Below are 22,493 nucleotides of genomic sequence, written 5' to 3' on the forward strand. Positions count from 1 at the left end.
GAAGTGGGCGCTTCTAGACCTCGGTGGTCCTTCCGGCCTCACCGCCAATCCCTGAGCGACCCTGGCGCCTTTTGTGCCTCCTTTGAAAAACGGAGAATCCCCTGGTCGTGGAGGCGTTCTGTGCCCGGGAGGGTGGGCCGCGCTCAGGGACCCCAGGACCCCCGCTGTGTGCAGAATCTGCCCCAGGTTCCTCGTGGGCCCTGGGCCCGCGTCTGCTCGTGAGGCGTAAGCGGGTCCTCAGGTTCGTTCTGCCCCTAACGCTTTACTCCTTCAAGTTGGTGGCGACAGGGTTAGCCCTCAGATCAGCAGTTGCATTTCCTAGCCTTCCTGGCAATGGCAGAGGTGGCTGTGACCTCTGCCCCAGAGGTGTGCCTTACTGATCCGTGGTCTGGGGTCTGAGCCCACCCCGTGCAGAGCCAGGCCCGGCCACAGGGCTTCAGCCTCTGGGCGCTTCTGCATCTCGCTTCCCTGAGTTCTGCGCGCTGCCTTTGCCTCCGTAGTAACGGCCTTCTCTCTCTCTTTCTCTCTCTCTCTTTCTCTCTCTCTCTCCCCACCCCGCTTCTGTGCTCCTTCACCAGGCTGAGGAGAGGATGCAGTCTGAGGTAGGGTCCCCAGCCTTCGCCCCGGCCTCCTAACACCCCTGCACCCCACTTCCTCGCGAGCCTTACACCTCTTCTGCCACCGTAAGTGCCTCTCCGTCTCCTTCACAGCAAATCCGGAAGCTTCGCAGGGCCCTGGAGTCATCCCAGGAGAAAGTAGCCACCTTGACGTCGCAGCTCTCCGCCAACGTGAGTGCCGGGGAGGGGACAGCCGGGCAGCTGTCTGGGCCCAAACTGGATGAGTTCAGCCCCGGGAGAACTGTCTCATAAGGTGTCCCGTGGGCTTTGATTCCAGGCAGCGGAGGATCCGGAGAGCGGCCTCCTCCTCCGAGTCGGGGTCTCTCTAAGGAGCCATTTGCACCCCCACCCTAATTCATAGGTACGGACGAGCGCCCGTCCGACGGCCTGTGAAGCCCCTAGTGAAAGAGAGAAGGGTTTATATCAGTGGTTCTGCGTGGAGGTGGGAACAGCCTTGCCACTGGCCGTGGACAGGAATAGTCACGGATCAGAATTATTGATCCCTGGGAACCCTCTGCCTCTGCCCGTGTCGTTGTTCGCCCCGTCGCTGGGCAGGCACACAGCTGGGTGGTGGGACCCCACCTGGGAAGGGCAGCGCTCTTAGGAGGCCAGCCCGGGCTCCGGCTCCTCGGCCACAGCTGCCTTGTCTTCTGGGGCCCCTGAGCTTAGCTGGGGAGCCCGCATTCTTGTCGCCGCCCTCAGCCTGCCCAGAGTACATCCGCTTAGAATGCGTTTCTTGTGGCCTCGGTTTTTCCACCCTGGGAGATGGGGAGAAACGAAGCTGCCCCCCAGACTAGGCCGCAGAAGCCTCTCCCCTGCGACCGAGCTGCAAACAGAGAACATAAGAGCCATTTTCCCCCAAAGCTGTAAACAACAGCTGAGCCGGATCTGCGGAGCTTTCCAAGTGTTTGCACAAAGTAACCATGTCTGCAATTTCCGCAGTCCTTGCTGGTTTTTTTCTCTTCCCTTCCTCTCTGGGGAGCCCAGCTGTCAGGCCTGGGTCTCACTGGAATCAGGTAGAAGACCCGGCACCGCGGTTTTGCGTGTTTCCAGTACATTCGGGCAGCGAGCGGTGTCCTCACCACACTGGTTGTTCTCTTTGTTCTTTTTATTCTCTTTCCCAAACTCTCGGTCGGTCCGTTGTATTCTTACTGGCTTGCACGAAGCTCGTGTCAAGCCTTTTCCCCACAACTGGGGACCCATAAGCATCGTAATAGAAACGAGACCCATCTCTTCTGTCCCTGGCGCCTCACCCAAGGCCATCCCGTCTGGCAGAGCCCGGGAAATTCATGTCTGGGAGACGGCAGCGGGGGAGGGGTGTCAGAGAGCAGGAGCTCGTCTGACTCATTTACACCCTGTCAGTGTGGTGCTGTCCAGTCTGGACCAGAGCCAAGAGAATGAATTTAGAAGGTGACTCTCTTAGAACAGGAAGTTCCCTTTGGCTGAGAGAGGAGAAACTGAACGCTCAGACACGACGGTCCTGAATTTTGGAGACGGGCTTTCGCTGAGGGTCAGAGTCCTGGATTCTGGAAGGCTCTCTGCTGTTCTCAGGGTCCCCTGATTCCAGACCTTGTGTCCTGTTCACCAGGACTCCCCAGCTGCCCACGCTGGGCACAGCCTGGACGCCTTCCCCCTCCCACATGCCAGCCTTTCTCCAGACCCCCGGTTGAGCCCCGAGGGCATACAGGCTCCCTCGTGGGGCTGGGGGTGAGGGAGGCTCAGAGGAGGGACAGGATGCGGGGCGGCAGCCCCCCCCAGAGGAGAGGGAGCCCCAGACGGGAAGAGGCCGGCACGGAAAAGCCCCGAGGAGCCAGGGTCTCGGGGCCCCTCACGGGGAGGCACGTGCTCACAGACGGGCAGGGATGTAGGGACCAAACAAGAGGTGACCCAAGGCCAGGAAGGCAGGAGCTCCCAGTCCAGAGGTGGAGGTAACCCCATCGAGGCACAGACGTGCCAAGGAGCCCGGCCTGGACCAGAGAGGCCTCCAGCCTGTGTCAAGGACAGGGGGCGAACACTAGGGTCGACCCCAGGGAGGCAGAACCACTGGCCGACAGGAAGCAGGCGTTACCGGCCCCCAGAGCTCTGTGTGGAGTGCGCCCCTCCCTCGAAGGGCCACAGTTTACTCCCCGCGATCCGCGGCTGTTCCTCTCCCAGGGCGAGCGTCCCCCTCTCTGGTCCCAGCCTCAGCACGCCCCCCTTCCCTGCAGGCCTTCCTGCTGGCAGAGCTGGAGTTCCTGCCCCTCCCCCTGCTGCCCCCCCCAAGTCCTTGGGGGCCCCTCGCGGAGCCGGCCCGACACCTAGTGGCCAGACTGTGGAATTGCCGCGAGGTGGCCCAAGCTACCGCTCCAGCCCCAGGATCAGGGAAAGGGCGGCCAGAACCGAAGAATGGAGGCCCCCTGGGCGCGGGGCTGGGAAGCTGTCCCAAACCCGTTCTCTGGGAGTGATGGGGCCCTGGGGGAGGAGTTCCGCCAGGATGAAGGGACGGCCCCCGAGGGGACTCCCCCTGGAAGCAGGGGACAGTCCCACCTCTGCAAACAGTAGGTGTCGCATCCTTAGCCGCCTCCAAAGACCTGCCCCACCCTGATGCTGTCTGTGCCGCTGTATCGTTCAAGGCGCTGGGCCCCCCAGGAATGTTCTTCGGGCCAGAAATGGGAGCAAGGTGTAGGAGCCCGTATGCGGTTGGTCCGCTCTGAGACCTGCAGTCAGCTTAGCCACCTCCCACAGACGTCCCCTCCCTTCCCCAAACCCAGGCACCTGGGGAACCCCCATACATGTTTGTTTCAGGCCAACCTGGTGGCGGCCTTTGAGCAGAGCCTGGTGAGCATGACATGCCGTCTGCGGCACCTGGCGGAGACAGCCGAGGAGAAGGTGAGAGCGCGGGTCGGGGGACGGACAGGCCAGGCTGGCGCCCCCCCTCCTGCCGCCCTGGCTCCTCCACCTGCCCCAATTCCCTGCCCTCCACATCGGGTCTGGAGAGTCCCGAGCCCAGCCCCTGGCCGGGCACAGAGCAGGTGTCCCCCAGCCACACCCGTGACACCACTTCGTTTCTCTCTCAGGACACTGAGCTGCTGGACTTACGGGAAACCATAGACTTTCTGAAGAAGAAGAACTCTGAGGCCCAGGCCGTCATTCAGGGGGCCCTCAATGCCTCAGAAGCCACACCCAAAGGTAGGCCTTCCGGCCACAGGCCTGGGCTGGAAAGAGGCTTACTGCAGGATTTCTCTCCACGTCAGGTTTCTAGAAGGTGGGGGCCCTCGGACGGTCAGCGAGGAGCAGCGGGGCATGACCCCACCACCCCAGAGGGTGAGGGAGAGGAGAGGGTCCTCACCTCCGACCTCAAATGACTGTCGAAGACAGTCGCTAACATAGCACTTTCCTCTTACAAACGCGAGGTACTCCCGCTGTATAGCCCAGCCGTCACGCTCCTTGGTATCTGCCCAAAGCAGCTGAAACGTTATGTCCCCCCAGAAACCTGAACATGGACGTTTACAGCAGCTTTATTCACAGTCAGCAAAACTTGGAAGCAACCCCGATGTCCTGCGGTAGGCGGAAGGATGAGTAAACTGTACCATAGCCAGACCACGCAGTGTCACTCAGCATTGTAAAGAAATGAGTTAATCAGACGGCGAGAAGACGCTGACCGTGTTAAGGGCGCACCGCTGAGTGAAAGAGCCAGTCGGGAAAGGCTGCGTGTTGCGTGGTTCCGGCTGTATGACATTCCGGGAGAGGCGAGACTCTGGGGACGGTGACAGGGTCGTGGCTTTCGGGGCTGGGGGCGGGGAACGGCGGTGGGCAAGGCAGAGGATTTGCAGGGCGGTGACAGCACTCTAGCACACGGTGATGGGGGAATATGTGTCCTTCTCCGTTTGTCCAGACCCACAGTATGTACCACCAAGAGCGAAGCCCAGTGTAAACTCTGGGCTCCGGGGGACGGTGACGTGTCAGTGCAGGTCCATCGATTGTAGCAAATGTAGCTTCTGGTGGGGATGGTTGATAGCGGGGGGGCCGTGCACGTAGAGGGGCAGGGGGTAGTGGGGCATCTCCGTACCTTCCGCTCAAGTTTGCCGTGAACCTAAAAGTGCCCTAGAAAGTAGTGTAAAACACTAGCACTTTCCACCTTGACATAAACGTGCGCGTGCGCAGACGTGTGTGTAACCCCACTCGATCCTCACTCCGGTTCTCCGAGGGGAATGAACCGACTCTTCAGATGAGACCGAGATCACATGGGTTCCGTGGGGCTCAAGTGACAGGTTAGCGTGGGATTTAACAGCGAGTCAAGCTCTGCTAGAGAAAGTCAGGACGAGGGGTGATCTGGGCGGGGGGCTGGGGGTGGATGAAGGTGGTCACGAGGTGCAGCCTTCCGGTAGGAGATAAATAAGTACTAAGAACGCCAGGTGCCACGTGATAATACAATTAACACAGACAGCTGCACGAAAGCGGTTGAGGGTAAATCCTAAGAGTTTTCTCATCACAAGGAAAACACCTTGTCCAGGGCTCCAGCCTCAGCTTTTTCTTCTGACTGTGCACGCTCTCCCTAGTGTTCACGTCTATCCGGTAGCTTCTGTAATCTCTTTTCCTTTTAAATTGAGATATAATTCACACCTTTTTAACACGTGCAATTCAGTGGGTTTTAGCATATTCAATAAGGTGGTATTTACAACCATCACCACTATCTAAATCCAGAACATTTTGATCACCCCACAAAGAAACCCCGAACCCCTAGCCGTCACTCCCCCTTCCTCCCTCCTCTCAGCCCCGGCATCCACTAACCCGTTTTCTGTCTCCGTGCATTTGCCTGTTCTGGACATTTCATGTAGATAGAATCATGCAGTATGTGGTGTTTGGGGGCTGGAGCTCCATCCATGTTGTACCATGTGTCAGGACTTCCTTTTTATGGCTGAATAATACTCCATTGTATGGGTGGACCACACCTTGTTTATCCGTCATCGGTTGGTGGACACTGGGTTGTTTTCACTTTTTGCCTGTTAACGAATAACACGACTATGAACTTGCACGCACAAGTTTTTGTGTGGACAGATGTTTTCGGTTCTCTTAGTGTATAACCAGCAGTGGAACTGCTGGGTCATGTGGTAGCTCTGTTGACTTTTTGAGTAGCTGTCAAACTTTGTCAAAACAGCTGCACCCTTGTCCTTCTTCCCAGCACCTTGAGGGTTTCAGTTTCTCCCCATCCTTGCCAACATCTGCTGTTGTCTTTTTTTGTGATAGCCATCCTAGTGGAGGTGAAGTGGTATCTCGTTATGATTTGGGTTGTAATTTCCTCAGTGGCTAAGGATATGATGGGCCTTCTTTTCACGTGCTTATTGGCCACTTGTATCCCTTTATGGAGAAATGTCTGTTTAAATCCTTGGCCTATTCTTCAATCAGGTTTTCTTTTTACTGTTGAGTTTTAAGAGTTTTTAATATATTCTGAATGCTAGCCCCTTATCAGATACATGATTTGCAAATGTTTTCTCCAATTCTGCGAGTTGTCTTTACTTTCTGACACTGTCCCTTTGTAACCGAAAGTGGGGTCCGGCTACTCGCCGCTCAAAAGCCAATAAAGAGGCCAGGTTGGTGGAGAGGAAAGTTTACTTTACTTTGGATGCCGGCAGTCCGGTGGGGAGGACGGCCGACTCCCCCCACTGACAATCAGTGGGCGAGAGCTTTTGTGGACAGAGGGAGGGGGCAACATGTAGAAACAGCACAGTCAGCTCTGACAGTCGTCTTAAAATTGGTCATCGGTGGTCTGACCAGCGTCACCTTGATTCTTTTAGGTACAGTTAGGCTTCAGTTCCAAGGTCTGTTTGTTCCCATTTCCTTGATGCCAGTTCTCGGAATTGTGGCAGCTTAGGTCATGGCTACAGCCTGGTCATCGTGTAGTTAACTTCTTCCAGCTGGTCGGGGTTTCAGTGTCTATAAGCCAGCTCACAGGGTACGGCTCAGAATATTATCTGTAGCCCTTACGGAGGAACTAAAGGTCCTTGACCATGCTTAATGACTAACCTATTATTATTATTTGGTCTCCTTTGACTGTTTTCCTTTGTTTGTGTATTTTCTCACTTCTCTGATTAAACTTATTCTTTGGCTAAAGTTTTTCCACAGGCAAAAGGCAGGCTGAGGACATGGGAGTGGCAAGGACCACAGGGGTCCTGCTCCGTTTCACCTTGAAGAACCAAAGCTTTCCATTTTGATGAAGCGTAATTGATCTGTTTTTTGTTTGTTTTTGGTTTTTTTTGCCGTATGCGGGCCTCTCACTGCTGTGGCCTCTCCCGTTGCGGAGCACAGGCTCCGGACGCGCAGGCTCAGCGGCCACGGCTCACGGGCCCAGCCGCTCCGCGGCACGTGGGATCTTCCCAGACCGGGGCACGAACCCGCGTCCCCTGCATCGGCAGGCGGACTCTCAACCACTGCGCCACCAGGGAAGCCCTGATCTGTTTTTTTCTTCGATCTGTGTGTGTGTTTGTGTGCTTTAGGTGTTGTATCTAAAAAACTGTTGCCTGATCCAAGGTCATGAAGATTTATTCCCACGTTAGCTTCTAAAAGTTTTATGTGGTTTTAGCTGTTTCATTTAGATCTTTGGTCCATTTCGAGTTACTTTTCCTATATGGTGTGAGGTAGGAGTCCGACTTCATTCTTTTATAAGTGGCTGTCCTGTTGTCCCAGCACCATTTGTTGAGAAGACTATTTTCCCCATTCCCTTATCTTGGCAGTCTTGCAGGAAATCAGTCAACCAGAAATACACGGGTTTATTTCTGGATTCTCAGTTTTATGCCATTAATTCATTCATACGTCTATCCTTAGCGGGTACCACCCTGCCTTGATTACTGTAGCTTTGTAGTAGGTTTTGAAATCAGAAGTGTGGGTCCTCCAAATTTGATCTTGTTCAAGATGGTTTTGGCTAATCTGTGCCCTTTGTTTCCCCATGTGAATCTTAGGGTCACTCTGTCAATCTCTGCAAATTATCCGGCTGGGATTTTGGTGTAGAGATTGTATGGGCTTAGTACGTGAATTTGGAAAGTATTGTCGTCTTCACAGTGCTGTCTTCCATGACCATGGCATGCCTTTCCATTTATTTAGATATACTTTAATTTCTTTCAGTAGTGTTTTGCAGCCTTCAGTATACGTCTTGCATTTCTTTTGCTGAATTTAATTATTGATCCTATGGTAAATAGAATTGTTTTCTTAATTTCATTTTCAGATTCGTCATCACTAGTATCGAGAAATACAATTGATTTTCTCGTATGTTCATCTTGAATCCTGCAAACTTGCTGAGTTCACTTATTAACTCAGTGGGTTTTACAACTTCTTCATCTGTATGTCCCTCTTCTTAATCTGTGTCACGCTCCTCAATCCCATACCTCTATTTCCAACTGCTTAACGCTCTCCCTTCTGCACTTTTGCCCACTTCAGGTATAAACACCTGCCTGGTCGCTGAACCCACCGATAGGAGCGTCATCCTTTACGTCTCCCTGTTCACCCTGTGTGGTCAGTTAGCTTCTACACATAACTCACACGTAGATCTGTATGTCTGTCCTCTGCTGTCTTGTCACTCCCCTGGCTTAGGCTGTCACTCTTCTTCTGGGTTATCATAGTGATTTCCTAACTAGTCTTGTGTTGCTACAGTCCTCCCGTCACTCTGCCCCCAGAGTGATCCAGCCACATCAGTTAACATCAGACATCATTGCAATTTGAATTTGCTTAGGTGTAATACTGATGCTGTGAGATAATGCCCTTATTTTTAGAAGTGTTTAGTGGTACAGTGTCACGTCTGCAACTTGCTTTCAAATTGTTCAGGAAAATGTTGTGTGTGTGGGTGTGTGTATATGTCTGTATGCAGAGAGAGAGTGCACTGGCGCAAATATAACAAAACGTCACAGTTGTTACGTGGTGGGGAGGGCCTGTGGGTGTCCTCCCTTGCGCTGTGCTTTAAGTGTTTCTGTGAGTTTGAAACGTTTCAGAAAAGCAAGTTAAAGGGAAAGAGAACACATGCAAACCCTGCAGCAGGAGCACCGCCCCCTCCTGGTCTAGGATGCGCTTTCTCTCTGGCCGCATCCACATCTCCCATCACTTCTCCCGCGGGCTCTGCCCCAGCTTCCACCACGGGAACAGCCAGCCTTTGTCGAGCACCTGCAGCGTGCCAGGCACTGTTCTGAGCATTGTACTTACGTTAACTCGTTTATTGCAGGTAACAACCCTATAAAATATATTTTACAGTTGAGAATAAGATCCGAGAAGACAAGTAACTGGCTCGAACACAGCTCCTGAGCGATGCATCGGGGGCATTGAGCTATTTCTAGTTTCCCGAGTGCACCTGATTCTTCAGCTATATTTGTGTTGAATGGAAAAGTGAATCCTGTCCTTTGCTTTCATGTTTCCCTCATTCTTCTTGACCCAGGTTCAGCTTGGCCATCAAAGAACTAATGCTTAAAGCAATGATGCCTACTTTACTTTGCTTGTAAATAGGTAATGGACACGGCACAAAATTTTAAATGCACAGATTCCTTAACTTTTTGAAGATTGTTCGAGTTAAAGCACGTCCTTTGCTCTTAAAAGTACCATACAGCATATTTGAAAAATCTAATGGACAGGCTCGCAGCTCATTGGACCCCCAAGTAACTGATGATAGATACTTGTTTTGCTGCCTTTCATTTTGTTGTTAAGTAACTAATTGTAAATTAAATTTATCACAAAAGCAATACACGTTCTGGAGGAAAATGCGAACTAGGGGTTGGCAAACCCTGGCCCACTGGCCAAGTCTGGCTCACCACCTGTTTTTAAATAAAGTTTTACTGGCACACAGCCGTGCTCTTTAACGTACATGCTGTCTGCGGCTGCTTCAGTGCCACCCAGCCTTGCCGAGTAGTTGTAAGAGAGATCAAATGGCCACAAAGCCTAAGATATCTACTGTCTGGCCTTCACAGCTAAAGCTCGCCAGCCCCTGATGTAAAGTATACAAAAGGGTGTGTGGTAAAAGATAAAATCCCTCTCCCCGAACCCCCCTCCAAATCCCACTCCCCAGGGGTAATTACTGCTAACAGTTTCTTGTAAACCTTCGAGAAGTAATTTGCTATGCAGATATAAACAAATATGTATGGACCCATAGCTCCATTTTTATACAAACGAAAAATTCTTTACTTCGGTTAAGCATGTTCCCTTGAGAAGTTTGCATACCTTTTAAAATAACTGGAGGCACGCTGGGTTACAGCAAAACTTGGTTTGATACTCATGGAGCGAGGGGTTTTCCATGTGCTTTGGGAGTGTGGTGATTCCGTCGTCGGATCCTAGGATCTTGTTTTCCCTGTGGTATGAAGGGAAAACTAGAGTTGAAAGATCCATTGCTGGTCAAGGAGAGGCGAGGAAAGAACCAGCCACGTCTCCTGCGCTGAACAGGGGAACAGCCGCAGACAGGCACCGCTAGCCCCCTGCTTCTGGGCTAGTTCCTGCCACTTTGCCCTTCCCCTCGTTTCTGTGAGACGTTGCACATAGTCACCCAAGATGCTAACCCTGGAGGAGGCTGGGTCAGAGGTGCACGCGGGGGACCTCCCCGCCCATTTCTCTCCAATTTCCTGTGAACCTCTAATGATTTCATAATAAGGTTTTAAAAATCCAGTCCTCTCGGCACAAGGCAGACTTCCTTCGAGGGGCCCCCAGGGCTCGCCCCGCCGGGCTTGTCCTCCAGCGTCCCCCTCGCGGTTCCCCTTGTCCCCGGCCCCGCTACCCAGCCTGAGGAGCCCCAACGCACAACCAGCTCCCTGCACAGCCTTTGCAGGGACTGTCTTTCAGCCCTAAAATCATTTTCCAATGTTCCCCCCTGAAGAGCTTTGGTTCTTTCAACACTCGAAGGCCTTCTCCTTTATTAACCCTTTCCTTCTCCGTAGTAGAAAAGGGCATCATTTTGGTGCCACTGCAGACCGTCTCAGAGAGCTGAAAAGATTTTCTGCCCATCAGATGAGGAAACTAAAGCTTTTTGGGGTTAAATGTGGGGCACTCGGCCTTGGACCCCCCAGCCAATATTCCTGGAGAAAGTCCTGAGGGCGTCAGGTCGCTGTCTCCATAGGACTGTGGACGCCTGGCCCGGGCTGCCCCTTGTCACACCTGCTCAAGCCGAGGGCGCTGGATTCTGTGCTGCTTTTTCTCCTCCTAGACTGGGAGCCTCCTGAGGATGGGGGTCATTTCCTACTTGTTTTTTTTTGTCCCTTAACCTTTGTTGATGTTGAAACGTGATTGGCACTCAGTAAAGGCTTGTTGAGAGGATGATCCTAAAATCTGAAGAATGTGGACGAGGCCGTGGTGGTTCCTCCTCTCTCTCCTGCGGCGAGACTTGCCCTAAGCCTCACGCCGTCTCCTTTAGACCCACCGTGTCTGTGTTTGCCCCCTGTGCTTGGCCCCTAGAACTCCGGATCAAGAGGCAGAACTCCTCGGACAGCATCTCGAGCCTCAACAGCATCACCAGTCACTCCAGTATCGGCAGCAGCAAGGAGGCCGATGCCAAAAAGAAGAAGAAGAAGAGCTGGGTAGGTGAAGGTTTGGGGGAGCCGCGTGGGACGCTGGGGGACCACACCACCTCAGCACGGGAGCCAGCCTTCCAGAACTCACCACGATGAGCCCCATCTGATAGGAGCCCCCAGTGGCGTCTGCCCAGAGTGAGGTCTGCCGCAGCTACCTGCCCCCTCCCCCCGCCAGCCATCCCCTCCAGCCCTGCACACATCTGATGGGCAACAGGAGACATTCAGAAGGGAACGCCCCATCTGTCTCCACCCACTCCCATACTGTGGACAGAAGATTTTATGAACAAAGCCACTCATTCTAGATGCTCCTGGAGGTCACTTCTTCAGCTTTTTGGAGAGGCATTTGTGGAACTTTCCAGATTACCTCAAAAGGAACCTTTGTGTCACCTGACCGGTCCAGAGAGTGTTGTTTCGGTTGGTTGTTTGTTTCCCAGATAACCCTAAACCGACTTGGGATGCCCTTTCTGACACTATCGAGGCAGATGGAAAACACCTCCAGCCCCTCTGCTGCCCATGTGGAGGAGGGGGGCCCCCACGAGGGCATGTGCCACCCGCTGTCCCCGTGTGATGAGCCCCCCACAGACCTTCGTGTAGTCCAGACAGGGGCCACCGTGTGAAATGAGTGATTAAGTGTTGCTTCTTTTTTTTTTTTTTTTCCCTTCAAAATGCTGACTTCAAATCCCTATTTTTTTCCAGGTCTACGAGGTAAGACACTCACTCCTCTCCGTTTTCTCTTTGCCTTTGCCGTACCCTCCCCATCTCCAGAGCGAGTCCCTCCCCCTAAACAGAGACGGCCACTCACGAGACTAACTGTGACCACCTCCGCCAAGCCCCTAACCCCCCCCCCCCCCCGCATGTCCATCCACGGCCGCCCCACGAGGACAGAGGAGAGGTCTGGCCGGGCACCAAGCGGGAGGGCTCTGCCTCCTGCCGCGCCCCGACCCCATTCCAAAGTCCACCTGTTATAAAAGCAGTCAGACCGCGCTCCCCCCGTCCGGAAAGCTAGCGCCCTGATCTTTTGATCCTAATGGAAGAGATTGCCAGAGGCCAGTTCAGTTCGGGGGTAGCCTCAAGATTTAGCTCTGGAGTGAGATGAACCAGAGAGAAGTGAGCGCTGGACCTCAGGTTACTCTAAAGCCTGAAGCCCTCTGCAGCCATGGGGTTTCCAAAGACCTTTCGGGGATTAGGGTATACAAGTCTAAGACAAACAGAAAGCGAACCCAGAATTTCCGTGACAAACCAGACACGCTAAGGTCCACTCAGACCCTGTCCCAACATTGCACTGGGTGTTGTGAGGACAGGAAACACGGAGTCTGTGGGCTCGAGGAGTCTGGAGAATTGCCAGGGAGACAAAAATACTGCCCATATAAAACGTAACAAGCCAGCAGCGTCAAAGGCTTAATTCAGGGGGTGAGGCCCAGGGAACTCACAGACGAGAGACCCGTTCCGGAAGGCAGGCCCCGGGGGACTAAAGCAACGGAGGTGGGATCGTGACGGGCAAAGAGGGGTACGCAGAGCTTCCTGCAGACCCCGGTCAGAAGAGGCGGCAGGCAGGGAGCAGTTCCCTCCCCCAGAGCCTGACCGAGGGGCACAGGGAGGAAGGACCTGAATGCAGGGGTTACTGAGCCTTGAGTCTTAGCGCAGCATCGCCCCAGGTGAGTTCCACAGCAGCCCTTCAAGATGCTCGGATCTGAGGAACGCTGCCTTCTACACACACGTGTCTCAGGACAGAGTCCCGGTTCATTTTGCTGGATCCACTGTTTCCGGAACTCATTTGACCACGGAATCCCTCACCACATCACACCACGCAATGCACTGCCCAGCAGTTCTGCTTTGGGGACACGGAACCACACAGCACTGTTCCCACTTAGGATCTCTGTGATCTTAGAGGGCGGGTGCTCCCGGCAGACGGGTGTCACAGGACCTGTTCCTGCATGTGCACACACACGTGCATGCACACACAACTCACACACACACTAACTCATTCGTACACACTGGTACACACGTATACACTCATACACACACACACGCGCGCACACACGGCTTCCCCGGGAGGCAGGGGCTAGAGAAGTCTTCATCGAGTAGAAAATCAGGAAGCCCGAGTCCTAGTCCCAGGTCTCCACCTCTGCAGAGAACCGTGCTTCCTGACACTCTGAGCCACGTGATGGCATGTCCCCTGCACACACACTCCCTCCCCCACATCCCCATCACCAGATGGGTCTTCCTATGTCCCGCCTGGTAGAGACCCTGACACGCCCCGCCCGTAGCGCCAGCCACCACCTGCAGCTTTCCCAGGCTCCAGGAGACACACACGGAAAGAGTGCCCTCAGATTTGCACTCTCTTCTCTTGCTTTCCCAGCGATCTGGTTTGCTTCGACCCCTCCTTTACTCTCGGTGTCCGGCTGCCGCTCTGTCTCCCTGTGTGTGCGCGCATGCTAAACGGATGCATGTGACGGGTGTGGGACAGAACCCTGGTTCCCCTCCCTCATCCCTAACACCCAGCTCATCAACACCCAAGGCCAAGCCAGTTACGGTCAGATTATAATCCCCTGCGTGCTTGGAGGAAATGCTGGGGGGGGGGTCCCTTATTCTGGGACATTTGAGTGGAAGTAGTCAAAAGCACCTGTATTTGGTTGTTTTCACTGTCCTGTAATGTGCGGAGCACAGGAGGCACTAAAAGAAGCTTGGTTCCACTCCCTTCTGTCGATTGGACAGAATCGTAGTGTAAGTTTCTGGTGGGTAGATTCTGATCCGATGAGCCCTGCTGAGAGGTGGGTCCTGAGGCCCAGGTGAGCCAGGCTGCAGACGGAGCAGTTGCTGGTCTGCGGGAGGTGGGATGGGGTCGCCGAGAGACACACCTTGTGTCCCGGGGCCTCCCCTCCGTCCCTTCACGGGTGCGGCTCCCCCACGGGGGCAGGGAAGGCCCAGAAAGTTCCCATAGCACAGCAGCAAGGCCCACTCTCTCCCAGCCCGAACTCCTAGGCGAGTCTCCCGTCTGTATTCCACGAAGCCAGTGAAGCCTTTGGGGGAGGCCTGCTTACCGACACATCCCTGCCTCTGGCCTCTGTCTCAGAAGCCCCTCCGCCCTCACCGTCTCCAGCGCGGAGCCCTGACCGCTCTCTCCCCGGATCTGCTTTGTTCTAGCTCCGAAGTTCCTTCAACAAAGCCTTCAGCATAAAGAAGGGGCCCAAGTCCGCTTCCTCCTACTCTGACATCGAGGAGATCGCCACGCCCGACTCCTCGGCCCCCTCGTCCCCCAAACTGCAGCACCAGGCTACGGAGACTGCCTCGCCCTCCATCAAGTCCTCCGCCTCGTCCTCCGCGGGCACCGATGCCCCCGAGTGAGTGCCCCCCACTGCAGCCCCCTCCCCGGGCAGTGGGGCCGGTTACGGCCACCCGCGGGCTCAGCGGCTAATGCCCGCCGCTCCCTGCCTCCTTCCAGGGGCCCCGCTCCCCCGGCCCCCCACGCCCGGCTGTTCCAGGGCAGCGAGGAGGAGGAGCCGGAGAAGAAGGAGGTGTCCGAGCTGCGCTCCGAGCTGTGGGAGAAGGAGATGAAGCTCACGGACATCCGCCTGGAAGCCCTCAACTCGGCCCACCAGCTGGACCAGCTGCGGGAGACCATGCACAACATGCAGGTCAGTCCCGGGCGGGGCCGGGGGGCCGCGGGGCGGGGGGGGGGGGGGGGGGGGAGTCCTGGGGGGGGCGGGGAGGGGCTCCTGGACGGGGAGGGGGCGGGGCCCGGCGGCCGAGGCTCCAGACGCCCCCCCCACACACACACACACACACACCGTTTTTGCCGCAGTTGGAGGTGGACCTGCTGAAAGCTGAGAACGACCGGCTGAAGGTGGCCCCAGGGCCCTCGGCGAGCTCCGCTGCAGGGCAGGCCCCGGGATCTTCGGCTCTGCCATCCCCTCGCCGCTCCCTGGGCCTGGCGCTCAGCCATCCCTTCAGCCCGAGCCTCGCAGATACAGGTACCTGTAGGGGAGAAGGACAGGGTTCGCCCCCGCTCGATGTGGTGCGGCTTCCTTGGGTCAGGGACGTAGCAGTGCTGCCGCCAAGCCGCTGCTGGTGTCCTGAGACACCGAGGGTTGTTGTGGTCCTAAGGCCTTAATCACTGTTCAGGTTTGGTCTCTAGTTTCAATTTGGGGTTAGATAAAAACATCTGGAGAGACTTCCCTGGTGGCGCAGTGGTTGGGAGTCCGCCTGCCAATGCAGGGGACACGGGTTCGAGCCCTGGTCCGGGAAGATCCCACATGCCGCGGAGCAACTAAGCCCATGCGCCGCTACTGAGGCTGCGCTCTAGAGCCCACGAGCCACAACTACTGAAGCCCGCGCACCTAGAACCTGTGCTCCGCAACAAGAGAAGCCACCGCAGTGAGAAGCCCGCACACCACCACGAAGAGTAGCCCTGGCTCACGGCAACTGGAGAAAGCCCGCATGCAGCAATGAAGACCCAACGCAGCCAAAATTAAAAAAAAAAAAAAAAAAGAAACTTATCTGGAAAGGCTAGTGGCAGGAAGATGTAGGAAAGCCTGTGGATACCCCCAAACCAACAGTCTTTTCTCACTTCCAGACCTGTCTCCCATGGATGGTATCAGCACCTCTGGTCCAAAGGAGGAAGTGACTCTTCGGGTGGTGGTGAGGATGCCCCCACAGCACATCATCAAAGGGGTAAGGAACTTCGTGGGGGGGGTGACACTGTCATTTCTACCCAAGGACATCTGGGCTGTAAGGACCCCCGAACCCACAGCGCTCAGCTCCCAAGGCCTTTTACGTTCTCCCCTTCTTGGAGCCGTCTGCCCTGGGCTCACGTGCATCTGCCCTGGCCTCACAGGACTTGAAGCAGCAGGAGTTCTTCCTGGGGTGCAGCAAGGTCAGCGGGAAAGTTGACTGGAAGCTGCTGGATGACGCTGTTTTCCAAGTGTTCAAGGTAAGGGATGCGAGAACTCTGAGGGTCTGCTGGTCCTCTGATGACACTGGGGTCTGGGGGCCTCTGAGGTTTGTGCAGGAGTGCTCAGTGGGACAGACGTCGCGCCTCCCCTTCCCCATCGACTTCTGTGCCTGTAGCGCTCCCTTCCTCGTGGCCTTCATGTCTGTGTGTGTGTCCTGCGCATCTCCTTTCTCTCCCTTCCATCCCGTCAGGACTACATTTCTAAGATGGACCCGGCCTCGACGCTGGGACTAAGCACCGAGTCCATCCACGGCTACAGCGTCAGCCACGTGAAACGGCTCCTGGATGCGGAGCCCCCGGAGCTGCCCCCCTGCCGCCGAGGGGTCAACAACATAGCAGTCTCCCTCAAAGGTCAGTCCCCGCTTCTGGGCGTGGGGCTGAGGAATGCGGGGTGGAGACCGTCGGGTGGTCCGTCACGCGTTCCTTGAGCAAGAACTGGTTGCGGGGCTATAGGGTGAAGGTCACCGTGAAGGTCACCGTGAGGGGCAAGATGAACGAGCCCGGGCCTGACCTGTCCCAGGGAGGTTGTCGTTTGCAGGACATTTCTGCCCGGCCTGGGCTTCCCCTCCGCCCACCCCCGCAGTGCACGGCCTGCCCCACGTGTCCAGAGCCAGGCCTGGGGGTTCCCGCGGGGTCCCCGGGTGAGCAAGGTGAGCCTCAGGGTGCCGCCCAGGCTCACACCGTCGGGGGCTGGGGTCCAGGTCTCAAGGAGAAGTGTGTGGACAGCCTGGTGTTTGAGACGCTCATCCCCAAGCCCATGATGCAGCACTACATTGGCCTTCTGCTCAAGCACCGGCGCCTTGTCCTCTCCGGCCCCAGTGGCACCGGCAAGACCTACCTGACCAACCGCCTGGCCGAGTACCTGGTAGAGCGCTCCGGCCGCGAGGTCACCGAGGGCATCGTCAGCACCTTCAACATGCACCAGCAGTCCTGCAAGGTGGCCGCCACCCCACCTGCCCCGTCCTCCCTCCCCTTCCTCGCCGCTGCCTTGACCTCCCTGCCCCTCGGTGACCCCCTTTCCCATCTCAGCCCTGCTCCAGTCTCCTCCCTCCCCGGGCCTCCGGGAGCTCCCACCCCAGCAGGGACCGCGGTCCACACTCTGTCCCCTCATGTCCCAGTGGCCCTCTGCCCGCCTCGTCAGTCCCCCCCTTCTCTTTCATTTCCTTTCTTTCCAGGATTTGTCCCTGACTGTGGGCTTCCGTCAGGGAAGCACTCAGAACTGTCACTACTGTGCTGTCCCCTGCCAGGTCCCGCTGCCTCCCCAGTTCCCCCCGATGCTGTGCCGTGGCTTCAGACCTTGGCCCCCGCCTCCGCCCCACGGGGAGGCGCGTCCATTAGGAGTGGTCCCTGGCGTAAATCCATGGAAGAGAAGCGTGTGTTCCCCAGCCCTGTGGGCTCTAGGGGCCACTGCTGATCGGCCTGGGGTGGTGTCTTCCGTAGCTCCAGGTCCAAGCGCGTCAGACAGGAACCGAGGCCCCAGGGCATCCGGAGCCAGCTCAGCTTCTCTGAAACCCTCCTCTTCAAGGCTCATCCAGGGGCTCACTGCTCCCGAGGTTGACCCACTGCCTCTTCTCATTTCAGGATCTGCAGCTGTATCTCTCCAACCTGGCTAACCAGATAGACCGGGAAACGGGAATTGGGGATGTCCCCCTGGTGATCCTGCTGGATGACCTGAGTGAGGCGGGCTCCATCAGCGAGCTGGTCAACGGGGCCCTGACCTGCAAGTATCACAAATGGTAAGCTGGGGTCAGGACCAGCTGCATCACGGCGGGCAGCAGGGGAGCCCGGGCCAGCCCAAGCTGTGAACTCTCCACGGGCGTTGGGGGAGGGTACGCGGCAGAAAGCGAGCGTTCAGACAAGTCTACGCAAATCTTTTCTCTCTCTTCCCACAGTCCCTATATTATAGGCACCACTAATCAGCCGGTGAAAATGACCCCCAATCACGGCTTGCATCTGAGTTTCAGGTAAGGACTGGGACCCTGGATGAGCCTTCCAACCCTACCCGAGTCTGTAAACCAGTTCAATCCAGGATGTGGCCAGAGGAGCAGCAGGAGGAAAGAGAAGTAGCGCAGCCCTGTGGGCTGGGGAGAGAGCAGGTGTGTGTGTGCTGTGGCAGTGCAGGGGGAGACGAGCCACTGAGACAGGAAAGGACTGTAAAGCTGAGAGGTGCGGCTTCATGGCTGAGGTTCGGGTTCTGTGCCCGCACGCCCCCTGTCCAGGCCAGTGAGGTCGGATGGTTACCTGAGGGGGGTCACCGATCCGAGAGTCAGCTCTGCCGCGGCCCTGAGTTCAGCGGACCCCACGGGCATTGGTGGGAGGAGGGGGGGGATGGGCCCGCGGGGGATGAGCCGGACACGCCCCCGCGCACTCCGCCCCACCCTTCGCGTCCCTGGCCGCAGGATGCTGACCTTCTCCAACAACGTGGAGCCCGCCAACGGCTTCCTGGTTCGCTACCTGAGGAGGAAGCTGGTGGAGTCGGACTGCGACGTCAACGCCAACAGGGAGGAGCTGCTGCGGGTGCTGGACTGGGTGCCCAAGCTGTGGTACCACCTGCACACCTTCCTGGAGAAGCACAGCACCTCGGACTTCCTCATCGGTATGGCCCGCCCTGCCATGGCCTCCTGCGCCACACCTGGGGGCCGGGGTCAGGGCACTCCCTTTCCTTCTCATGTCTTCAGCGCATAGAGTCACCGACCCTGTGCCCGAGTCACTGCGCAAGCGCCCCCCCAGTGCAGTCCGCACCCTGAGTCAGCCGTCAGAGAGCTGACCCCTCGCCCTCGTTTCCCCACGATTACTGGGAAGGGATTTCGGGGGAGTTTAAAGCTTCCCCTCGCTCCCCCACCTCCCGTCCACCCAGGGAGGCATCGTTCACGAGGCTACAGCCAGGCTCTCAGCTCCCGCCCGTCCTGACGTCAGTCTCAGTTTAGCCCAGCCCAGCGCTTCCTTCAACCCTGTGGTTTTGAGACCCTCGGCCGAGTGTAAAGGAGTCAAGGGGGCAGATGAGCAGGGAGAGCAAGGTTCCCGGCCGTCTTCACGGCCCCATCCTCTTCCCAGGCCCCTGCTTCTTTCTGTCCTGCCCCATCGGCATTGAGGACTTCCGGACCTGGTTCATTGACCTATGGAACAACTCCATCATTCCCTACCTGCAGGAAGGGGCCAAGGACGGCATCAAGGTGAGCCCGCCCTCGACTCCGCTCAGCCCAGACACCATGCTGGCCCACCTCACAGAGCAGAAACAGGGTTAGACACGGGGCCACGGAGATCTTTAGGGTCTCCTCCTGACAGGTCGGGTGAGGCACTGGACAGACCACACTGCTTTCCTGCCTTCGGCCAGCGTTCAGCGAATCGCTAAATGACCACTGACCCTGGGGCCGTGTGTCCAGCCCTAGGCCTTCTGGCTCTGCTCTAGGGATCAGGGCAGTTAGAGAAATAATTGAGCAAAGAATTAAGTAAAACCCTATTACAGCCTTAGCTCATTACTAACTACTAATAAAATGTTACTCTGGCCAAGTTATTTAAACTGTTTAATATCCTCATGTGTAAAACAGGAGGTGGTATAAATTCTGCTCTGCCTAAATCGCTGGCAGTGTTGCGAAGGCAAATGAAATACGTGAAAACACTTGTAAAAGTAAAAGTTAGAATAAGAACTTGGTGTGAAAGGAAAATGTCAGTTTTTTAAAAAACCTCCTTAGTTTTCTCACCCGTTAATTAGGGCATGATCCAATGACCTGTGATGTGGTGACTAGACCCTACCGGTCACGTATTATCCATAGCAGTAATGTGTTACTGCCTGATGATATGGTAGATTTCTAGAGATGCAATGTATCATTATTTCATTTAATTTGCATTATTATTAATAGTTTTCCAACTTACGTCATTTTTTTTAAAGCTCTTTTGTGTTTTTAAAAAATTAATCTATTTATTTATTTTTGGCTGAGTTGGGTCTTCGCTGCCGCGCGCAGGCTTTCTCTAGTTGCAGAGAGCGGGGGATACTCTTCGTTGCGGTGCGCAGGCTTCTCATTGCGGTGGCTTCTCTTGTTGAGGAGCACGGGCTCTAGGCGCGCGGGCTTCAGTAGTTGTGGCTCACGGGCTTCCGTAGTTGTGGCTCGCGGGCTTAGTTGCTCCGCAGCACGTGGGATCTTCCCGGACCAGGGCTTGAACCCATGTCCCCTGCCTTGGCAGGCGGATTCTTAACCACTGCGCCACCAGGGAAGTCCCCAGACTTACATCATTTTTACACAGATAATATCTCATTTCAACAAAGGTGAAATTTCTTTCAAGAGGTATTACTAAAATGAAAGGATTTCTTACTTGGAAAATAAAATCGTGGGATTGTAAGATTTGTCCATGCTAAGTTTTAATGCAGTGTGCCAGATTATCCTCCAGAATGGTTTCTACCAATTTATGCCAACTTATTGTACTTCCCTCGTTGGGAAACTCAAAGGAAATCCCACAGGGATCAGAGCCTCGAACTGTACGTTTGAGGAAGTACACACGCCCTCAGGAGACTCCACGAACAAGCCTCTCATCTGCGGGTTCCTCGCCCAGTGATCACATTTCTCCTTCTCTCCAGGTTCACGGGCAGAAAGCCGCCTGGGAGGACCCCGTCGAGTGGGTCCGGGACACTCTTCCCTGGCCGTCAGCCCAACAAGACCAGTCAAAGCTGTACCACCTGCCCCCACCCACCGTGGGCCCTCACAGCATTGCTTCGCCCCCTGAGGACAGGACGGTCAAGGACAGCACCCCCAGCTCCCTGGACTCCGACCCGCTGGTGAGTAGAGGCCGCTCTAAGGCAAAAGTCAGAGTGTCACAGAACTGAACCCTCGTCCACAGCCCGCTGGGGCCCGGAGGCCGGGACAAGCATGAGGCCAGGGGGTGGGAAACTCTGACCGTCAGAACCCCGGGCTAAGCTACACAGTGTCACCCGCCAGCAAGGTGTGTGTCCTCTAGCAAAGACCTGGGTCCGCGCGGAGCCCAGGTGGGAACGGCGGCCAGAGGAGAGCAGTGGGACCCACGGGTGCTTGCCCTGGTGCCGTCCTGCGGGCTGCCACGGTCCAGGGGCTTCAGGAGTAAGCTGAGACAAGTGACAAACTAGGGGAAATGTCTGCAGTGCTTGTAGCCAAGAGAGGACTGACGCCCAGAACACGTGACCCTTCCCCCCAAAACTGCCACGCAGAACAACAATGGGCAAAGGAGGCAAGGGGCAGGCGTCGACTAGAGGAAATGCAAAGGGCCAATAAAGGGACTTCCCTGGTGGCGCAGTGGTTAAGAATCTGCCTGCCAATGCAGGGCACGCGGGTTCGAGCCCTGGTCCGGGAAGATCCCACATGCCGCGGAGCAACTAAGCCCGTGAGCCACAATTGCTGAACCTGCGCTCTAGAGCCCGCGAGCCACAACTCCTGAGCCTGTGTGCCACAACTCCTGAAGCCCGCGTGCCTAGAGCCCGTGCTCCGCAACAAGAGAAGCCACTGCAATGAGAAGCCCGCACACCGCAACAAAGAGTAGCCCCCGCTCTCCGCAACTAGAGAAAGCCCGCGCGCAGCAACGAAGACCCAACACAGCCAAAAATAAATAAATAAATAAATAGATTAATTAATTTGAAAAATACTACTTATAAAAAGGGCCAATACAAACAGAAAAAGACCCTTCCCCTCTCTAATCACTGAGGAGACACGTATTACGACAAGGAGATAACTGTTTCACCTTTGCAGAATCATGTGTGTGGGGAAGTTCGGACCTTTGTTCTGCTGGGGGGGGCATTTGTCAGTCACTGTTTTGGAGGATGATTTGGTAGATGGTCTGAAAAACTTAACGTGCACAAACTCCAGGACCTTGCAATTTTACCTAGATTCCTCTACTTTAGTCCTAAGACATTTTATTTAAATTTTGACCTTGTAGAAAACAGATGTCCTCTGTGTCAAAAGGCTTTTAAATCGGGAAGGTGCTAATATCCTGGAAACGGAGGCTGGAAGGCAGAGCCCTAGAGAGGCAATGAGGCTTCCTTAGCTGAATGGAGAGTCCGAGTCGTGAAGTGTTGAGGGAAACTGAGGGAGGAAGGGCGGGAGGTGGGACTTCCCGGCGGTCCAGTGGTTAAGACTCCACACTTCCAATGCAAGGAGTGCGGGTTCAATCCCTGGTCGGGGAACTAAGATCCCACGTGCCGCGTGGCACAGCTCAGGCCCCGCTGAAGCGATGAGGTGGGAACTAGGGAGAAGCAGGTCCTAAGGGCACTGGATGCAGCCGCTGGGCCGTGGTCTGTTACAAGGAGAGCTGTTAGACGGTTTTTGGGCCCTTCCCACCTCCTCCTGGGACTGGCCTGGGAGCGCTGGCACCTTGCAGGGAGGAGGTGGCTCTGCCCTCTGGCCTTCCCTGCACGTCACGGCCAGAGCAGCACCCTACCTGCCCGTCACTCCCGAG

At 55.8% G+C, this 22,493-nt stretch overlaps 1 protein-coding gene across 6 annotated transcripts in view; it reads left to right on the plus strand.

Annotated features, from left to right (window-relative positions):
• NAV1 (neuron navigator 1) overlaps positions 1-22,493 on the plus strand; it is a 210,709-nt gene that overhangs the window by 184,825 nt on the left and 3,391 nt on the right. For 3 of the 6 annotated variants that reach the window (XM_027096024.1, XM_027096027.1, XM_027096029.1), the window contains 18 exons: positions 579-602; positions 711-788; positions 3,402-3,485; positions 3,674-3,785; positions 11,010-11,131; positions 11,822-11,830; positions 14,270-14,466; positions 14,568-14,760; positions 14,928-15,096; positions 15,699-15,796; positions 15,960-16,055; positions 16,268-16,427; positions 16,778-17,013; positions 17,658-17,812; positions 17,969-18,040; positions 18,476-18,672; positions 19,131-19,249; positions 20,650-20,847. In XM_027096024.1, the coding sequence (XP_026951825.1) occupies positions 579-602; positions 711-788; positions 3,402-3,485; positions 3,674-3,785; positions 11,010-11,131; positions 11,822-11,830; positions 14,270-14,466; positions 14,568-14,760; positions 14,928-15,096; positions 15,699-15,796; positions 15,960-16,055; positions 16,268-16,427; positions 16,778-17,013; positions 17,658-17,812; positions 17,969-18,040; positions 18,476-18,672; positions 19,131-19,249; positions 20,650-20,847 (2,319 nt within the window). The remainder of the gene's footprint in view (positions 1-578; positions 603-710; positions 789-3,401; positions 3,486-3,673; positions 3,786-11,009; positions 11,132-11,821; positions 11,831-14,269; positions 14,467-14,567; positions 14,761-14,927; positions 15,097-15,698; positions 15,797-15,959; positions 16,056-16,267; positions 16,428-16,777; positions 17,014-17,657; positions 17,813-17,968; positions 18,041-18,475; positions 18,673-19,130; positions 19,250-20,649; positions 20,848-22,493) is intronic. The other 3 variants (XM_027096026.1, XM_027096028.1, XM_027096025.1) reach the window with 2 other exon arrangements.

This window comes from Aethalodelphis obliquidens, unplaced genomic scaffold (genome assembly GCF_003676395.1).
Source record: "Aethalodelphis obliquidens isolate GAN/ISIS:26980383/991018 unplaced genomic scaffold, ASM367639v1 scaffold97, whole genome shotgun sequence".
Taxonomy (NCBI): Eukaryota; Metazoa; Chordata; class Mammalia; order Artiodactyla; family Delphinidae; genus Aethalodelphis; species Aethalodelphis obliquidens.